The sequence below is a fragment of the Fopius arisanus genome, unplaced genomic scaffold, assembly GCF_000806365.1.
Source record: "Fopius arisanus strain USDA-PBARC FA_bdor unplaced genomic scaffold, ASM80636v1 scaffold00016, whole genome shotgun sequence".
Classification (NCBI taxonomy): Eukaryota; Metazoa; Arthropoda; class Insecta; order Hymenoptera; family Braconidae; genus Fopius; species Fopius arisanus.
The window spans coordinates 875,822-893,284 of NW_011887755.1; the positions used below are offsets into that span (position 1 = coordinate 875,822).

Consider the following 17,463-nt stretch of genomic DNA (forward strand, 5'->3'; position numbering starts at 1 on the left):
GCACCAGCACTGGATACAGTTCAAAAATTCACTAATCACTCACCACACAACCAAGAATGTTTTATCAACTCAAAATCCACAAAGATCAAATAATATTTTTAATCATTCAAAATAAAATGAATGAGAAAAGTAATCCTTCGAGTCTAATTCGCACTGTCACTTTAGTCCGTATCTAAACACACACTAAACAATTCACAAAATCACTTGCACTGAGTCCCGCACTTTGTATTTTCACTGTTCACACGCGGCGCCGGTTTTTTGCGCTCACTAGGACCCCGATGTTAACGAATTTTAGCTACGCGACGCGCGACCACCTGTTCCACGCGCGGTCGCGGAACGACTGACTCCCCACTGAAAATGGCAGGGCGTTGGAGACGGCGCTCGAGTGGGGGGGGTCCCCCGGCGAGACTCCGCGCGTGCGCACAGAACACTTCCCATGCGCACAGAACACCCTGCATGCGCACAGAAGACCGCTCGAGTGGGGGTCGCCAGCGATACTCCGTTCATACGCACGCACACCGTCCATGCGTACGGAGCACCGCGGGCAGTCTCAATTTGACGAGATACGATAATTGCGAAAATTCTTAACCTAATAAATAATTCTCTTTTAAAAAAACAGTGCAATCACGTAAAATCCAATAGTCAGTGAAAAATAATTGATTGAAGAGAATTTAGCGTGTGGATTTTGGTCTTGACCATCAAAAACACTTCGATTGTATCTCTGAAACGGGAATTGGAGTATCAGATACATTGAATTATGTTCTGTTTTCTAATCCCATCAGCTCGAGTTCGTCGGTTCGTCTGCGAAAACTGCTGCATCACCTGTAAGTCGCTGTTATTTTTTAATAAAAAATAAGAGGAATCAATTTATTTATTGTTATTGCCTGATTTATTTTATTCTATTTTTGAAACTTTGAGGTCATGTAGATACCACACATCCCATAAACCAAGGCCATATTTTAAATTTTTTCCTGCTATTTTAAATTATCATTTTTTAAATAGTCCCACCAGTGCCGAACAGCTGCAGAGTGGGGATGACATGGAGATGAGGGGAAGGTGATAGTGATCGCCGCGCTGTCTCGTGCCGCCAGAGAGAACTTGTCCCCTGTTTTTGGCTTGACAATACCTGCTTGTATCATACCTTATATACCCCGTAATAAAAAGTATTTGTGCTTCAGCCTCTATAACAACCACTAGCACATTTCGGGATATCTTGCTTTCCGCGATTGGTGTTGGGACAGAAAATCAGTCGTGCTTGAAAGCCCTTTCGAGTTTACTGGGACTGCTTGACGTTGTCTACAGATAAGAGTTCTCGTTGAACTGTCAACTTGTATTTTGTATACGACAGTGTAGCCCCGAACGTCAATTCGTTGAGCAAATCAATTGAATCAAATCGGTAAGTGTCAAATTCTTCATGCCTCACCTCAAAACAATCAATTCAATGACATCCAATGTTGATTTTGTGACATGCCAGGAATCGTCTTGGGAGTAAGCTATAAATTGATAGTTTACCACTGACCTAGTGAACAATTGGGCGGGTCGGTGTATATTTGGTGGTGTATTTTACAGTGGATACTACTGCCAGGCTAATTCAACCTGACGTGATTATTGGTGTCTGAGTACTTAACATACTCAATTGAAAGTGATAATTATTCTAATTGAACAAGTCTTGCATTTACCCACCCCACGTATCCATCCAAATAATCTCTCGTTATTTTCATTTTCTTGTTTGCACTTATAAGAAAATTCATTGAAATTTGAGACTCTCGTGGGCTTGATTCATCGTTACTCGAACGAGTATTCGAGTGTCAGTGCATTAATCCTGCAATTAATGATCGAGATACTACTTGGATATGCATTACTCGTCCATCCTCTCCTTTCGCCGACAAAGGCCTAATAAAAAATATTAAAACTTTCATGCAGCCACTTGGCAAGTGTAATTTCATCTGTGCGCTCGGAAACACTCGATTCCATTCTCTCAAGAGGAACTCTGAATATTCCATTGTGTTCTAAAGAGACTCTTCTGAATATATCGTACAATTCCCACTGTATGAACTCATTTACCGCTAATTTGATTTTCAGAGAATGATTGGAGAGGTGGATAATTAGATGAGGGGCTATTGGCAGGACCATATGTGGTATGATTGCTGGGTTATAGAGATTGACAGTGTCTTTTGTTTTATTGATGTAGTTGACAGCAGTGGGATGATCAATGGTGGCAACAAGCGGTATGGTTTATGAGGAAATTGTTGGAGTGCGGGGCAGCTGACCCCAGCCTCCGCGCAGTCTGTATATGCGCGAGATGCCCCACAATTTGAATTCAACATCTGGCAATTCTGCCAATTCCGGGCCAAATCATCAAGGGTACCATCAAGCTATTAACGACGGACTGCAACCGGAGGTTTGTTTCGTTGTTTTATCGGTATCAGTGGGAGGGAAATAAAAAATATTGGGTGGTCTTTCCGGGGGACCACTCCATCTCGCATTATTTCAACGTGCCTTTCTATTATTCCTAAATCATCCTATTGAAGATTCCATTCAGTAGAAAATTATTAAATTATTGTACAAAAATATTCGTAACTCTCAATTGACGCTGCGACGAGCGATGTAAAGAGACTTGATATCAGATATTAATTTTGAGATATTCTATGCAATAAAAATTACAGTTAAACTTGAATGGTTTTACGGATGAGCTACCCATTTTATTTGTTTGTAATTCAAACTGACTTGAATTTTTTTATACAATTTAAAAAAAAAAATCCCGCCTTTTTTATTGAGCACTCGCAATTTTCAGAGATTCCTATTCGTGGGTGAAGAAATTATGATTATGAAATTACTAGCCTCTCGAATTGATATTCAGTGTAATATTAATGAAAAGATAAATTGACAGAAAGAGCCCGTACGATTCGATGCAAGTCACCTCCGTGGTGCACCAGCGGAAGTTGAGGCTCTTGTTCACAACATCAAAGAAGTCGCTCAACAGTTTCTGTACCACTGGAAGACTTTTCCAATCATTCTACCTCCACCCCTCTCAGCTTGCTCAGACGGCGAGGAGACCCTGGCGCGTAAAAAATACCACCTCAGAGATCTCTTTGTAGCACCCAGCTTCGACGAACTTGACGCTGTCGCTGTTGATACCAATGGCGAACCCAGAAGACTTACCAATAAACAATTGGAGAGCATAAGAGAGAGAGGGTATGTGTTTTTAACTTGTCTTTTTTTTTAAAGTCTCAAATTACTTCCTAACTAGACGCAATAAATCATTTTTGTTCGTCACTCGGCCGAAAAGAATTTTTCTTTTGCGTTTGCATGCCTCGGCTTCGCCTCGAACCGTAAACTCGCAATCGCCAGAAAAATTCCTAATGACCTAGTGACGAAATATACTGTCTGCCGATTTGGTAGTTATGTAGTCCAGTAGTATTGACTTGTCGAATTCTACGTATAGTGAATTTCCTTTCTTTAATAATTCAGTTCGACTGATAGCTGTTGATTATAATATCCATAGTGAATGAAATTGTGAGCTTCTACTCACAAATTCGTGAAAATTCGTAGAGCTTCCATCTGCTTTTATGATCTTTATCTTATTATTCTCTGTTGAAAAAAAAACTGTTGTGAAGCTTGCACAAGGATAAGTACGGAAAGCCGAAGAAACTGAATGCCACTCAATTGGAGAGCATTCGAAGATCCGGGTACGTTAAAAACGACATGTTCACAAAGATTCTTTTTCTTACTAGTTGTCAAATTATCAGTATTGAAAAAAAATGTAATTAACATTTTGAAACTGACTAATCATCACCTGGGGCAAAAAAGTAGTCACGTCAATAGAAAACTTTCACATTCTTGTTTGAGATATCATTTTAGTTCCTTAAGATATTTTTTGAATTGCTAGAGAGACGGGGTACTACAGTTCTAGAGCTAGAACAGTAAATTGTAAATATTGCCTTTCATTATTTATTTTCTCTCAATCAACAGTGATTGTTCTAATTACAAAGCTGACAGTCGATTCCAAAGAATAAAAATACTTGGATATTTCCAGGGAATTTGAAATCGACTCAATAAACTTTACGGGCCAGACTCATCGATGGAGACTCAGCGGACTGCTGCAGAGAGGGCGAGATCGTCGAAGGGAGACTCTGCTGAACGATCTCGCATTGGCAACGAGATTTCTCGTGGTTACTGCACGAGCCAGACTCATATCCCACTGTTTCAGCATCTCCCAATCCTTCAAAGCCCTATTAACCGGATTTCTAAGACTACTCGACATGATCATAGGAGTACCATCCCTCCAAGCTCAGAATTTGGAGGGGAAAATTAGAGAAGAGCGCTGTCGATATCTCGTGGCTGAATTGGTGTGTCGAGCAGAATATGAGGACTCTCTGGAGTTGCTCTGTGGTTTCGTGCGTAAGCAGTTGCGCCGAGCTGCCATGGAGAAATTCGAAGTAGAGCGGGAATCCTCACAATTATTGCCAGTATCCGTGCCATTTGTCTTCGGTACACCAAGTGGCACAGCAGTAGACTTACGATTATTCAGCAGAGATGTAATGAGAAAAGCCATGCCAATTCTCGTGACAATCCTTGAGAGAGAGACCCGTGGATGGTTCCTGCATTTTCGCGAGCGACTCATTTCAGAATTGAGAGGACAGAAAAAAAGTGATGAGGAGATAGAAGAGCAAGTTAATGAGGCAGTAATGCGAGAATATTTACAGAGAGTTTACTCCAATATTCTCATTCATCCAGACATCCAGGCGTTGGGTGATGGAATTGGTCAGCTTCTGGTGCAGCAAGCGCAGTCCATCATCCTGATGCATCGTGCTGTGGAGAGCGTTAAGCGTAAATTAGCCCATGCTAAGGAATCATTACGCAAGAGCATGGAGAGTGAGCACCCTGTTCTCTCTCGTATAGGTCCATGGATGCGCGACAGAATGAGAGAAGCAGAGAGTAATTTCATCGAGGAATGCCAATGGAGCGCCCACGAGGAAGCGCTCTCACTTTGCAGTCTCCAGAACTTACAGCAAACCGTCTACTTCCTCAATCGTGATTTGACGTTTATGCGAGAGAGAGAACCCGTTCTCCTTAAAGAACTTAGAAAAGTTGAGACTCCAACGAGGAATTTTCAGTGGCCAACGCAGATATGGCTCCCCAGAAATTGGATTGTCCGACGAAATTTCCAGGGAACATCAGAAGTGATTCCAACAATTCTAAGCAGCACCCCAACATCGATTACAACCCCAAGAGCAGATCCCAGCCAACCAGTCTTCCTCGTGGAGAGGGAACTCGTCCACACGACAACCACCCGCTGGCCCATGTGGCGATGGATAAACTACATCGCGAGAACTTGGTGCTGGACGTGGAATGCAATGTTTCTCTTCGGTGTTGCAGTACCCTGGTGCAGCAGAGTATCTCTGAGAGCACTTCTCATGGTAGATCCCTTCACCCCGGACTTGGAGTTGAGTCAATTGAATGGAACCCTTTTTCCTCGTAAGTCGTCCCAGACGCCGACCCTGTGCTCTCGTTTGATAGCCCTCTGGCGACACATCAGCAAGAGTCGGACACATTTCGAGACAGAACCCGACACTGGCTTCATCGGTAAAGGAATGACAAGACACATTAACAGACTCTGGAATTACGGTGCGAAAGGCCTCCTGGGTACCCTCTGCATTCTCTTTATATTCCCCATTATCTGCGTCGTAGCTAGCCTCGGTTCCCTCATCATCGCGCTGTCTGCCTTTGTCTGGATGCCTCTAGTGACATTGACACTCCATGCATTCATGGCGCTTGTCATCGACCTCGATAGTCCTGAGGCTAGTAGAAATCGTTACTTCGTCGTACTCGAGGCGCTAATATGGAATATAGGGATCCAGGGATGTATCCAGCCACTGGCTGCCCTCGTGGTGGCACTTTGCATATGTCCCATCATTTCATTCTTCATAATGACTGTTGCAGTGGTACGATACTGGATAAGAGTTGTTTGGGACACAGCCATGTTCCATCTTCTCATAAAGAGCCGTGGAAGAATTCCAGCGAGTGACAGTTTCGTGGTGAAGAGAGTGGCGGGGCCAGGACTTGCATCTGATTATTATTACCAGATAAAACCAGAGCAGGCACTTGCTGCTTTCGAAGCCAAGCTCGAACTCGACGAACTGTTCGCCTTTCAGCACGAGACCGAGCGACTCATTACTCAACCTCAAAGGGATTTCACTCAATTCGTTGAGGCCTGCTTCAGCCCCTTTGCAACCAACTTAGCCAAGACCAAGGATCCCTATAAATCGTTGGAGAAAGAAGCTAGAGATCTCATTGGTGTTCTACACGAGAAACTCGATCGTCGCAAAAAAGATCTGCAAACGGGCCTCGGTGTTGCTGTCAGGAGTAAAATCAAACTGACGACCTTCGATTTGAAGATGGTTATTCAACAAGCAGCACTAATGCTCGAACGACTCTATCCCTCTCACGTTTTATCCCGTCTGAATGGTAATGAGGATGATTTCTGGGAAAACAAGGGACTCAGTGTGGGGGATTGGGCGGGTTTAGCAGGTCTCATGTACGCTGATATTTTCAGTCTAGATTTTTTACAGCCTCTCGACGACACTGACACCAAATTCAAACTGGAGCCACACTCTGGAATTGATCTCTCTAAATATACCAATATGGTACACAGTACTGAACTCGGTGGCATAAATGGGCCTGATTTACTTGGTGCCATATACGTCCCGAGGGGTAATATTCAGGTTCACAGCCCATATTTAGAATTATCGGCGTTCAATCCACGCGCCAAGCAGCCGACCAGCAGTAAAAAATTAGAGAAGATGTGTGAATCGAGTGGTCTACACTCAGCAAGATCCAATCGTAAAACATTGACTGCCATCTCAGGGGGAGATACTCGCTGGCAGCCATGGAAACGTGAAATGAGACCGTATAGCGCTGAAAAACTTCTCATACCCCTTCCAATTCCTCATCCAGCCCACATTGCCATCACAATTCACAATCGGGACTCTGAGGATCCGATACCACTTGATTCGGAGATCTGTCAGAATATTCTCCGAGCCATTGAGGAGTCCCCCGGGGAGATGGTTATTGAGATAGTTGGACGATTTAGAGGTGGGGCAGATTCTAGTTTTGATTCTGTTGCTTCTCAATCGTCGGTATCCTTGGATGCGCCTTTGGAGAAAGAAGTGGAAAGCCAGCAAGCGATCGAGAATAATAAACAGGGGGAGACTTACCATTGGACGCTGTCGAATTGGACCGGAGGCATGGCCAGACGAAGGAAGAACTCTGGCTCCATAAAAGTCGATCTCGCTTCCCCTGAAGATGTTACTCTTGATACAGATACTACGAGAGTGATGTTTAGCACATACGGAACAACTGTCTAAGTTATTTAACTATTATTGGCTTTGATATGATTTTTACTTGTCGCATTCAATTCTCTGTTCAACAGGGAGTGCATTTTTTTAATAGTCCAAATTGTTCGATAATTTAATTTATCAAACGTTCAGTCATTCTAATCCACCTATGCACACCATTTTACGGATAACGTCGGTATTATTTTTTAATTATTAATTTATTAACATCGTGATTATTATTTTTATTGATACTACTTTTTTACGTTTTTTGTTTTTGCTTTTGCAATCGATCCGAGGCTGTCAGTTTTTTCGTTACGTGAAAATATCATGTCGTATGGAACCATTAATGTATATATACAGTTCTCTCCAGGATTTTTATATCACATCTCATTACCTGGAATGAAAACAAACAGAAACTGAAATTGAATCAAGCTCTCTTCATTGTCAAATTTCTGACAAGTACTGCAGCAAGCTAAATTTATATTGAGTTGGAGTAATTCTGTTTGAAATAATGGCATCTTCCAATGCAATTACCCAAATACGTAATTGAACGTGTATTCTGGCAATCAATATGCTAAAATTATCGAAAAAAATTAGTGGTTTGAACTAATGTAGTCGGGACACGAATTAATAGATTTTGAATTTCACGGGTGAATTCTTGGAGAAGATTGACAAACGATGAATCTGAAATGGAAATTGGATGAGTATTAATACAGCGATAGTATAAGCCTATTTAGGTGAGTAATTGGGGAATGATGTACTCTCGGAATTAAAAGCTTCTAAGAAGTTTTCAGGTACTTGTCCTGGGGAAAGCATTCGAGTGGGAGTGAAAAAAATTGATAAGTTCATTGAGCGCCTTTTTAGTTGATTAATGCCAAAAATCTTCTTGATTATAAATAAAATTGTCCAATAACTTGTTATAAATTACGAAATATAGTGGATAAAATGTGAAGTACTAAACCAATCGGCTGTGTGCAAGGTCACTAGATGTTCCACGAGTCTTGATCGCGATTTTATTCGCGAGTAGAAAGCGTTAACTAGAAAGATTTCATCAATAAAAGACAATGAACAAATGAAGCTTGTCTCATTCGATCTCTCTTAGGTTAAACAATAAGTGGTAAAACGATATGCATTCCGTAATTATGTTCAAGATTGAAAAATAGGAGGAAAGAGGTACGCATCATGTTTTACATTTACAGAACAACTATTTCAGATTCCATCCATGAAACTTCAGTCGAAGATTTTTTAATATTTGGATGGCAGTTTTCGGAGTGATAATACGAGTCAGAAACAGATTTGTCTATAAAATCAAAATATTGTCGAGTTATTATGATGATAATTCTTAACACCATTTTTTTAGCAAACGTTGCGATGAGTGTTAGACCTTGTAAAGTATATTATAATATATGAATATTATATATATCACAAATATGAATTAACTTTTATCATCTTTCCTTTGAGAATTCCTGTCAAAATCTATCACCATTTGAATACACTTTATTCTAGATTCTAGAAGAAATGGATCGACGTTTTTTTAATTTGTTCTCGTAATATTTGTAATATAATTTTATTGCTAATCAATTAATTTTAATATTTTTATTTTCATCTATCGCATTTCAATTTCCAAAAAAATTTGGAGTAATCCCTAAAAAATATCAAAACGAACTGGGAAAGGTTTTAATATCCCGTGGATAACTCCGCCTATCGAGAGAATAACCGACATCTGCCATCTATTGAGGCCCAAGCAGCTGCAGAGAAAAACCATTTATTTTCCTATCGATGTCAACCATCTACAGCGAATTCGAGATGCAAAAAGCAATGATAACAGAAACTCTGTGACATGTATCTGTGGTATAAAATAGCTATTTTCAGTTCTTTCATCAATGAAAAGCATCCGGTTCCAGTTCAAACTCAAGGGTGAATAAGAATAAAATTGAATAACATTCACCTTCACTTTCATGTCAAAGAAAATTCCCTTGTAACCCGAGTCGAGTGCGTTCTAAAATCAGTGAAAGCTAATGAATTCGCACATACAGACAGCAGTGCCCACAATCAAACAAAATGAAGTCGACGAATCCCCCAGTTATCGCGGAATAACCAGATGGTAAGCGGGCAATATTCATCCGAGACATTCGTCATACCAGATAAATAATTCTCAACCATTATAATTATCAGACCTGCCTGTGAATTTTCATTTGTCACGTAGAAATTCCGACGTTTAGTAAATAGGAACAAGTGTGCCGGGTGATACATATATATCTCCTCGAAAAGATCAACAGCAACAATAAATTTAATGAGCTATAATAAGGGACTAGTTGAAAGTGAAAGTTATAAAATATTTCGTAGAAAATAGTTGAGAAACTAATAGACTAAAAAATGAATTAGTGCTGAATGACATTAATATAACCGAGTGAACAAACTGGTGAATTTAAAAAATAATAAATAAAATTGTGTGCACATGAATGAAAGATTTAATCAACAGCTAAAATCCATTGGTAGATTTGAAGAGACAAGTTGTCGGAATGTTTACGTGTTAAAACAATAGAAATTTAAAGGATCACAACACGAATGACCTTGAATGGCCCAGGGCTCACGTGACCGGTAGAGTTGAGTGAGAAGGAGTGGTAACTGCGCCGTGCGCGCACTTCACCGGGAAATTTCAGTTACATATATGCCAATATACCTGTATATACCGTACATTTTTCCTCATTCTCGATTCTCGATTCGCGTTTCTCGATTTTGTTCTCTCTCCCACTCTCCGTCATCCGGTATTCCTCGGAACAGAAGGGAGTGCGTTGCGTTTGCGCATGTGGTTATGCGCTTGCGCTGTGCACTACTGCTTTCTTTGTGTCCTCACAGCGTACACACACGTTAATAATTTACATGAAGTCACATACGTAGTTGCCTCTGTTGTCTAGCCTAGCCGAGGGGTCCAGAACAGTGGCGTACTGTAATATCGCATCTCTTCTCTCATCGAATGAAAGTGGTGGCTTCACACACCCTGAAGTATTGCTGAGTATTCAACGACGTCAAGTGACGTGAAACGAACATTCACCACTGGTACATCAGTGGTATTGAGCTGGTAATTGGCTCGATATAATAATAGTGGTGTATGACAACGGTGGTTGTATTGGGACTCATCGAATTGCGCTTCATCGCGCTATTCGGCGGTGTGAGGCGTAGGTTTTAACGTTGCGTTGAATACAACATACTCATATTGAAAGGGCCATTCAGCCACTGACAAAACTTGTTACGAAGAATATTTGTATTGTAAAATTCAATTACAGTGAATTATTGGAATTCAATCGTCGGTTTGGCCCCGCGCCGTTTAATTGCATTCCCATATATGTGGGTGTCTCAGCATCAGAGACGCGGGAGCGTTTTGTGTTGTTGTGATACAGTGGTGGTAGCGACATCCACGAGTAAAACTAAAACGATAAACATCACGAATAGAGAAACGACGACGGCAACGGCGGTGGCGGCGCCGCTGTGTGTTGTTGTCGCACGGCCTCCAAGATGAAGTCCGACTCGAAACCTTTGTTGACAGCACAAGCGGAAAAGGCCAATCATTACACGTAACTATCCACACCATTCGATATTTATTACTTCACCACACACTTACCATCCTGTCCCCATCATTTCCTTTATGAAAAAATCTTGTATTTAATCTTGAGAGGAATTATCTGTTGATTTTCATATCCCCCTAATTCTTTGTTGCAGATACTTGAAGGAATTCCGTGTCGAGCAATGCCCACTATTTATCCAACGAAAATGCACACAGCATCGACCATTTACTTGCTTCAACTGGCACTTCATGAACCAGCGGAGACGCAGACCAGTTAGGAAAAGGGACCGCACTTTTAATTACAGTGCTGATAATTATTGTACTAAATACGATGAAACTACCGGCATATGTCCCGACGGAGACGAGTAAGTTTTTATTTTTCATAGATATTTCATGTACGCGACATACCGACTCTCGTTTTTTTCATTTCTCTTGAGGATCCCTGAGTCGAGGATTTATTAGCTATTTCTACGGTTTTTCATCGCTTCAATGACCGCAACCGCCACTCACTCAGACTTTTTCTTGGTGTATTATTACCACGTCTGAAATTCATTTATTACAAAATTGTTTATGTACGCTTCCTTTTCTTGCTTTTTATTTACTTGGATTCATTCGCCATGAGTCACCTGGTCGCTAATATTTCGGTGTAAATAATGGGACTGAAATTGTCGAGCAATTGACGTTCATGTCTCGCTTGGAGTGAGAATTTTTCGTGCTGTGTGGATAGGATATATTTGAGTCCCTGTTGCTTACCACTCGCATACCCACTTATAACCTATAACAACTGCTCGTCGCGCAGGGGACAAAGAGATGTTGCAGTCATGACATGTTCGATATGTACAACTTCATAGCTTCCCATTGACTATTCCCATGAATTCATAAATCCGTGTCATCGCTGCGGTGATAATATATTCATTATTTGTTCCATTTATCGACAGTCGTATGTTTCAATTAAACCTCACATCTGCTACACTAGATCTTAATCTCCTGGGATTAATGATCTATCCACGTGTTAATTGAATTTTTCAACAAATTAATATTATTTCCACAACGACCTTTTCACGACAATAATATTGGGAATTGGCTCCTTCAATTAGCAAAATCATATTGGAGCATTTGAAAAATAATATCTGTGTCATTAAAAAAAAATATATATTTCTCCCCTTTATGGAAAAATCGTTCTCCTTGTAATTTATTTTTCAATAATTGTTTAATTAGCATTTGTAAGCGTACGCCGAGCGAATAACAACAGGATGTCATTATAGACACGCTAATTTTTCCCTCCAAAAAGTGGTTAGGAGCTCGCGCGTCAGGCGGGAAGCTCAAACAAAGAAGCCCGTTGGTATTGATTTTTCTTGTCACACTGTAGCAACAAGGACTCATCGGGTACATGCTCCTCTTTGTTGAATTGGGCAGGGAATCATTTTTATGACGTGAGAATGGTGGCACTGAATATCCAATCATTTTTCGTATTTTCATTTTCTTCCGCGACTTTTTCCTTGATACCCTCCCACTCAAAACGAATTGTTTCTTTATTTCACATGCTTCAAAAATCGAAAGATGCAAAAATTATAGTTTATTAGTATTTATAAAATTTTTTAATTGAAATTTCTGCGCACAATGCAATAAAACGAGCAATAGTTCAAATCTTGAAATATTTCATTATTTATTTTTTGGTTCTGAATAAATTTTTTAATTATTTTCCTGACATAATAGCGCAGTTATGGGTTTAGTATTTGTGTAATTGTTTTTGTTTTGATGAATGAAGAAGCTCCGAATAAAGTTGTATCAAATAATTTCATAAGAATGTCGTAGGTCTTACGAGAGTGAACAGATTTTCGTTTATATTGCTGGAAAATAAAATCATGTACAATTGGCGACTCGTCACGCACTACTCTACGTCTTTCAGTATATTGATTTGTTTTTCGTATAAATAGATTGACATTTGAATTGATAGGGAAAATAAATAATGAAAGGGAGTAATGAGACTCATGTTTATTCCCCAGGTGCCCATTTCTCCATCGAACAGCTGGAGATACTGAGAGACGTTATCATCTACGATATTACAAGACTTGCATGTGTGTGCATGATACAGATACACGTGGTTTTTGCGTTAAAAATGGGCCACATTGTGCTTTTGCCCATGGTAATCACGACCTCCGTCCTCCAGTATACGACATCAAAGAAATTCAAGCTTTGGAGAATCCAGACTCAGACCCAAATTCATCGTCAAATGGACCAAATATTTTGGATAAAGAACGAAACTTGATGAATGAGGATCCCAAGTGGCAAGACACTAACTACGTTCTTAGCAGTTACAAAACGGAGCCCTGCAAAAGACCTCCGAGGCTCTGTCGACAAGGCTATGCTTGTCCGCAATATCACAACAGCAAAGATAAACGTCGTAGCCCAAGGAAATACAAATATCGGTAATTAATAATTAATACGTCATTTATAGTATTTTTTATATCCCCAAGAATGATGTTAATGATTGATTTTGAAATATTAGCTCAACACCCTGTCCAAATGTCAAGCATGGAGAAGAATGGGGTGAACCTGGTAATTGTGAACAGGGTGATGCCTGCACATACTGTCATACTCGCACTGAGCAACAATTTCATCCAGAAATTTACAAATCAACCAAGTGTAATGATGTTCAGCAGGCCGGGTATTGTCCTCGTGGAGTCTTCTGCGCCTTCGCACACGTTGACCGTGAGTTTATTTTTTACAATCGTACGTGAACAGAATTTTTTACCGTCAAATTTATTATTGAGCGATTATCAAGTTCCATACACGATGAAATATTTTCGTCTGCAAATTTATCTTTAGACGATGTAAAAACTTCTCCACCAGTGTATATCGCACTCATTACAATGCAAAACTAGCAATTAAAGTAAAGTTTCATTTGCATTGTAATGACTGATATTGGCGTGTAGGGGAGTCTAAAAACAAATGTTCAACAAAAACGGTAGGAAAAATGATAAGAGGATTTAGATGAAACAATTTATGACTTGATAATTATTACAAGCCTTATCGTCGTCTTAAAAATTAAATATATCGTCTTGAAAGTTAATATTCATAAATTTGCAATAAATTGGCGTGTTTATGGGAGTTAGACTCCTCTGATTATTAGAAATTAATACTCATAATATCTTAATATAATGACCACTACATAAAAATCTATCCTTTCTAATTTTAACGATGCTTTTATGGAAATTGATGCAATGCAAAATTTTTATGATTTGGCTGATGGAGCAGTGTTGTCAACAGACGAAATGAGTCTGGCCCGGGATCTGGCGGCACCTTTAGATTGTGGTACGAATCTGGCTGATATTCTCAACAGCGCTCTCCCACCTGATAAAAGATCAATGGAAAAGGAAAAGCCACAAAGCGACAGCAGTGTGAGTATAAAAAAAATTTTTTTAAATAATCACATGCTTAGCCAAGCAGTTGAGTCTACTGAACGCCACTCGAATTATTTGGAAGATTTGAATGAACGATCTAATGATTACTGTTATCAGTTTCCACCATTGCAGAATGGCAGTGGAGAGGTTTCTGAGTCTGCTAGTACAAGTAGCCTCGGAAGTAATAGCTCTCATAGTAAAGCACCTGGAGCACAACTTCATAATTCCAGTGCAAATTCTGGAATGAATATCTCATCACAACCAAAGCTCAGCAATATGCTTTACAATTCTGCCTCTCTTTTACAAATTGTAAGTTTTCAACGCGATTCGGGGACTTGAATAAAAATAATTAATTTATTAATTATAAATGCAATTTGGAGAGAGTTTTATAATATTTCAAATTGAACAGTCAGGTTGTAATATTCAGAAAAAAATATAGAAAAGCATTTTAGATGAAAACGATGTATTGGGCTTATGTCGACTAATGTATGATGATGATTATTGTATGATAAATACTACTCTTTATTTACAGAGTGAAATTCGAAAGCAAATAATGGCTATAGAAAATGATCCATTATTAACAAAATCGGAGAAGGCGCAGCGCAAACAAAATATATACATTGCCTACGGTCTGAATGGATCATTGGGAAATCACGGATTAACATCAACGGTATCTCCACTATCAGCCAATTCATTTTATGGAAATGATACCGTAGAATCTGTTGTCGGGAATGCATTGGATGAGTTGCATTTGGACGATCCATTGAATTTAGTTGATTCAATCCATAGAGATTCAAATTCTCCGATCAGTAACTCGATATCCGCTGGATTGGCGAGCTCGGGTTTGCTCGGGAGTTCGGCACCAGTGAATATCCCAGGAATGGCTGAACGTTCGGGACTCTCAAATTTTTCACCATCAACATCTAGCCCACTACAACAATTGCAATCAGCTGGTTTTCTAACGGGATCTAGATTCTCTCATCAAGATTCAATGGAATCAACAATGCCTTTCATGAGTCATTCCGTTTCAGATCCATTCAACAATCATATTTCACAACTCAGCAGCTCAGCCTCTAAATTAAGCGGTTTCAACAGTAGTTTATTTGATTTTGCTAATCAGGGCCTTTCACCATCACGTACACAAGCATTACCAGCATCTCCCCTGGTCAATGCATTCTCAGTGAGTCCGAGTAATACTGGATCACTCTCGGAATTACAGAGATTGAGGGAAGAATTATCGTCAAGTAGAGCTCAACTGGCGACTTGGGATGAAAGAATAAATCAAGCACGTGCGGCTTGTGCGGCCTGGCATTTAGAGAGCGAAGAGGCAAAAAGAAAAGCTTCAATTGCTGAACAACAGAGAGATGATGCTATCATGCAGGTAAAAGCCTTGAGAGTTGAAAATGAAGCTTCTAATAGCAATGGAGGCTGTATTCACACACTCAAAGGAACTGGCGAGCTGAGGAGTTTATCCATAGCTACATTAAAATCTATTCAATCGCAGTTACGACAAGATCTAGAAGAAGTTGAGAAAGTTCTGTATAGAGAGACTGCAACAAAATGTATGGTTTGTGAGGAACAAAATCGTGCTGTTACATTGTCACCGTGCAATCACTACGTGGTATGCTCGACATGTGCGCCTAATCAACGTGAGTGCCCTTACTGCCAGACACCTGTTGTTTCAACCAGTTAGGTCGGGTATTCCCTCGTGTCATGTCACTCATAGTTTATCAGACACGGGGAATACCTCTTTTCTCATTTCTGAGAATCAGCATTGTTCTGATTAATTAATCATTTGTCATAATGTATGCAGGATTACTGAAAAGAAAAAATACGTAGGACGGCTAAGAAACCTGCATTGAAAATATACATAATAATAATTGAAAAAAAAAAATTAAAAAAATCTGACGAATGTGCGTAAACGCAACAAGACAACAGCAGAGCAGCAGAGAATGATATGCTTAGGCTTAAGTCTATTTTCATCATCCATTGTAATAATAGATGATGTCACATTTTTCATTTCGTATGAAATTGCCAATGTCTCTGTAGGATGAATTATCCCAAATAAGCATTGCAGGGAGAATTATTGAATTTTAAAAGATATTTTTTTAAAACCCAAAGGATTTATAATTGCGCCAAGGAGACAAACGTAAATTTTTTTTTGGCTTCAATCTCTCTGTTTTTTTTCAACATCGTTTTTATCTATCGTACTAAAAAGGAAAAAACAAAATTAGGAATAATTATGTCTATGTTAATTGAGTAATTAGAGAGTTATAATTGTCTAATAAATTGAATTTGTGTGTGTTTTACAATTGTAGATTTAGCATAGAAACAAATTTTAGGATTTTTCAATTGAATCAAAATATAAAATAACTATATCTATTTTCACGCGCATTAACTCATTAGTGTTCCTTACAAGTACAGCATGTGCACACTAACGGAATTATATGAGTATTGAACTGCCATTGTTGAAATGGAAAAATTTTATGGAGAATATAATATTCGTACTAGAAGTGCTGTAATATTAGGCTACTCGGCTTACTTGTAATGACCACTTGTTCGATCAACTCATCACGAGCGTCATGTTTTTTTTTTGTTAATTTTCAATATTAGTGGACTCCATTCTTGACTAGAGGAAATTTATGGTATTAAATCAGGCGATCAAGATATCACTCGCTGTAACAGTATCCACTTCTTACAATATGAAATTCAAAAGAAGACGTTGAATAACGAGAATACTGAGTGTTGAAAAAATATAGGAATGATACTCATTCATTATAACAATAAATGAGAAATAATAACGATGATGATGATGATGATATAATATTATTAAAAATAAATAAAGATAATTATGAACGAGGAACACTTACGATGTTATATTACGTATGAATAGGAATATAATAATAATATTTTCAAGATTAAAATGAGTAATTATGGAGAAATTTTAATAAAGCAAAGAAAATAAATCATTGGCGTGTCTCGGTCAGTGAGATTGTCTCACGAGAAAATAAAACGAATGTTGCCTCAGCCTTTAGACAAAACATTTAAATATGCAAGAACTTACTGCCCGCATTGTTGGTTCTTTCTCAGTATAGTTCATTTAATTCATTCACGGACCAATTCATCCAATGAAACAAAAGTATTTTCACCATAAAAA

General features: G+C 39.1%; 2 protein-coding genes across 8 annotated transcripts; both read left to right on the forward strand.

The window, feature by feature from the left end:
- The first annotated feature begins 520 nt into the window (after positions 1–520).
- LOC105263747 (uncharacterized) lies at positions 521–8,768 on the forward strand. 4 transcript variants are annotated; one of them, XM_011300149.1, is made up of 6 exons: positions 521–824; positions 1,003–1,396; positions 2,192–2,401; positions 2,891–3,195; positions 3,618–3,689; positions 4,037–8,768. In XM_011300149.1, the coding sequence occupies exons 3-6, from the start codon at positions 2,294–2,296 to the stop codon at positions 7,365–7,367; spliced, it is 3,816 nt and encodes a 1,271-aa protein (XP_011298451.1). In that variant the 5' UTR covers positions 521–824; positions 1,003–1,396; positions 2,192–2,293; the 3' UTR covers positions 7,368–8,768. The 4 variants fall into 4 exon arrangements, with proteins under 4 accessions (XP_011298451.1, XP_011298452.1, XP_011298450.1 ...); XM_011300150.1 differs by lacking the exon at positions 1,003–1,396; XM_011300148.1 differs by lacking the exon at positions 521–824 and having other exon boundaries at positions 916–1,396.
- A 1,300-nt stretch (positions 8,769–10,068) lies between these two features.
- unk (RING finger protein unk) lies at positions 10,069–16,530 on the forward strand. 4 transcript variants are annotated; one of them, XM_011300145.1, is made up of 7 exons: positions 10,069–10,912; positions 11,058–11,267; positions 12,909–13,331; positions 13,412–13,614; positions 14,173–14,303; positions 14,424–14,615; positions 14,839–16,530. In XM_011300145.1, the coding sequence occupies exons 1-7, from the start codon at positions 10,854–10,856 to the stop codon at positions 15,997–15,999; spliced, it is 2,379 nt and encodes a 792-aa protein (XP_011298447.1). In that variant the 5' UTR covers positions 10,069–10,853; the 3' UTR covers positions 16,000–16,530. The 4 variants fall into 4 exon arrangements, with proteins under 4 accessions (XP_011298447.1, XP_011298446.1, XP_011298448.1 ...); XM_011300144.1 differs by having other exon boundaries at positions 10,070–10,912; positions 14,161–14,303; XM_011300146.1 differs by having other exon boundaries at positions 10,070–10,912; positions 14,161–14,303; positions 14,439–14,615.
- The last annotated feature ends 933 nt before the right edge of the window (positions 16,531–17,463 follow it).

Bases quoted from the DNA above. Each gene is read 5' to 3' on its own strand.
- LOC105263747 (XM_011300149.1), top strand. From the start codon at position 2,294: ATGCGCGAGATGCCCCACAATTTGAATTCAACATCTGGCAATTCTGCC. The intron at 2,402-2,890 runs GTTTGTTTCGTT...ATAAATTGACAG, and splicing joins ACGACGGACTGCAACCGGAG to AAAGAGCCCGTACGATTCGA. The intron at 3,196-3,617 runs GTATGTGTTTTT...ACTGTTGTGAAG, and splicing joins GAGAGCATAAGAGAGAGAGG to CTTGCACAAGGATAAGTACG.
- unk (XM_011300144.1), top strand. From the start codon at position 10,854: ATGAAGTCCGACTCGAAACCTTTGTTGACAGCACAAGCGGAAAAGGCC. The intron at 10,913-11,057 runs GTAACTATCCAC...TCTTTGTTGCAG, and splicing joins GAAAAGGCCAATCATTACAC to ATACTTGAAGGAATTCCGTG. The intron at 14,616-14,838 runs GTAAGTTTTCAA...CTTTATTTACAG, and splicing joins CTGCCTCTCTTTTACAAATT to AGTGAAATTCGAAAGCAAAT.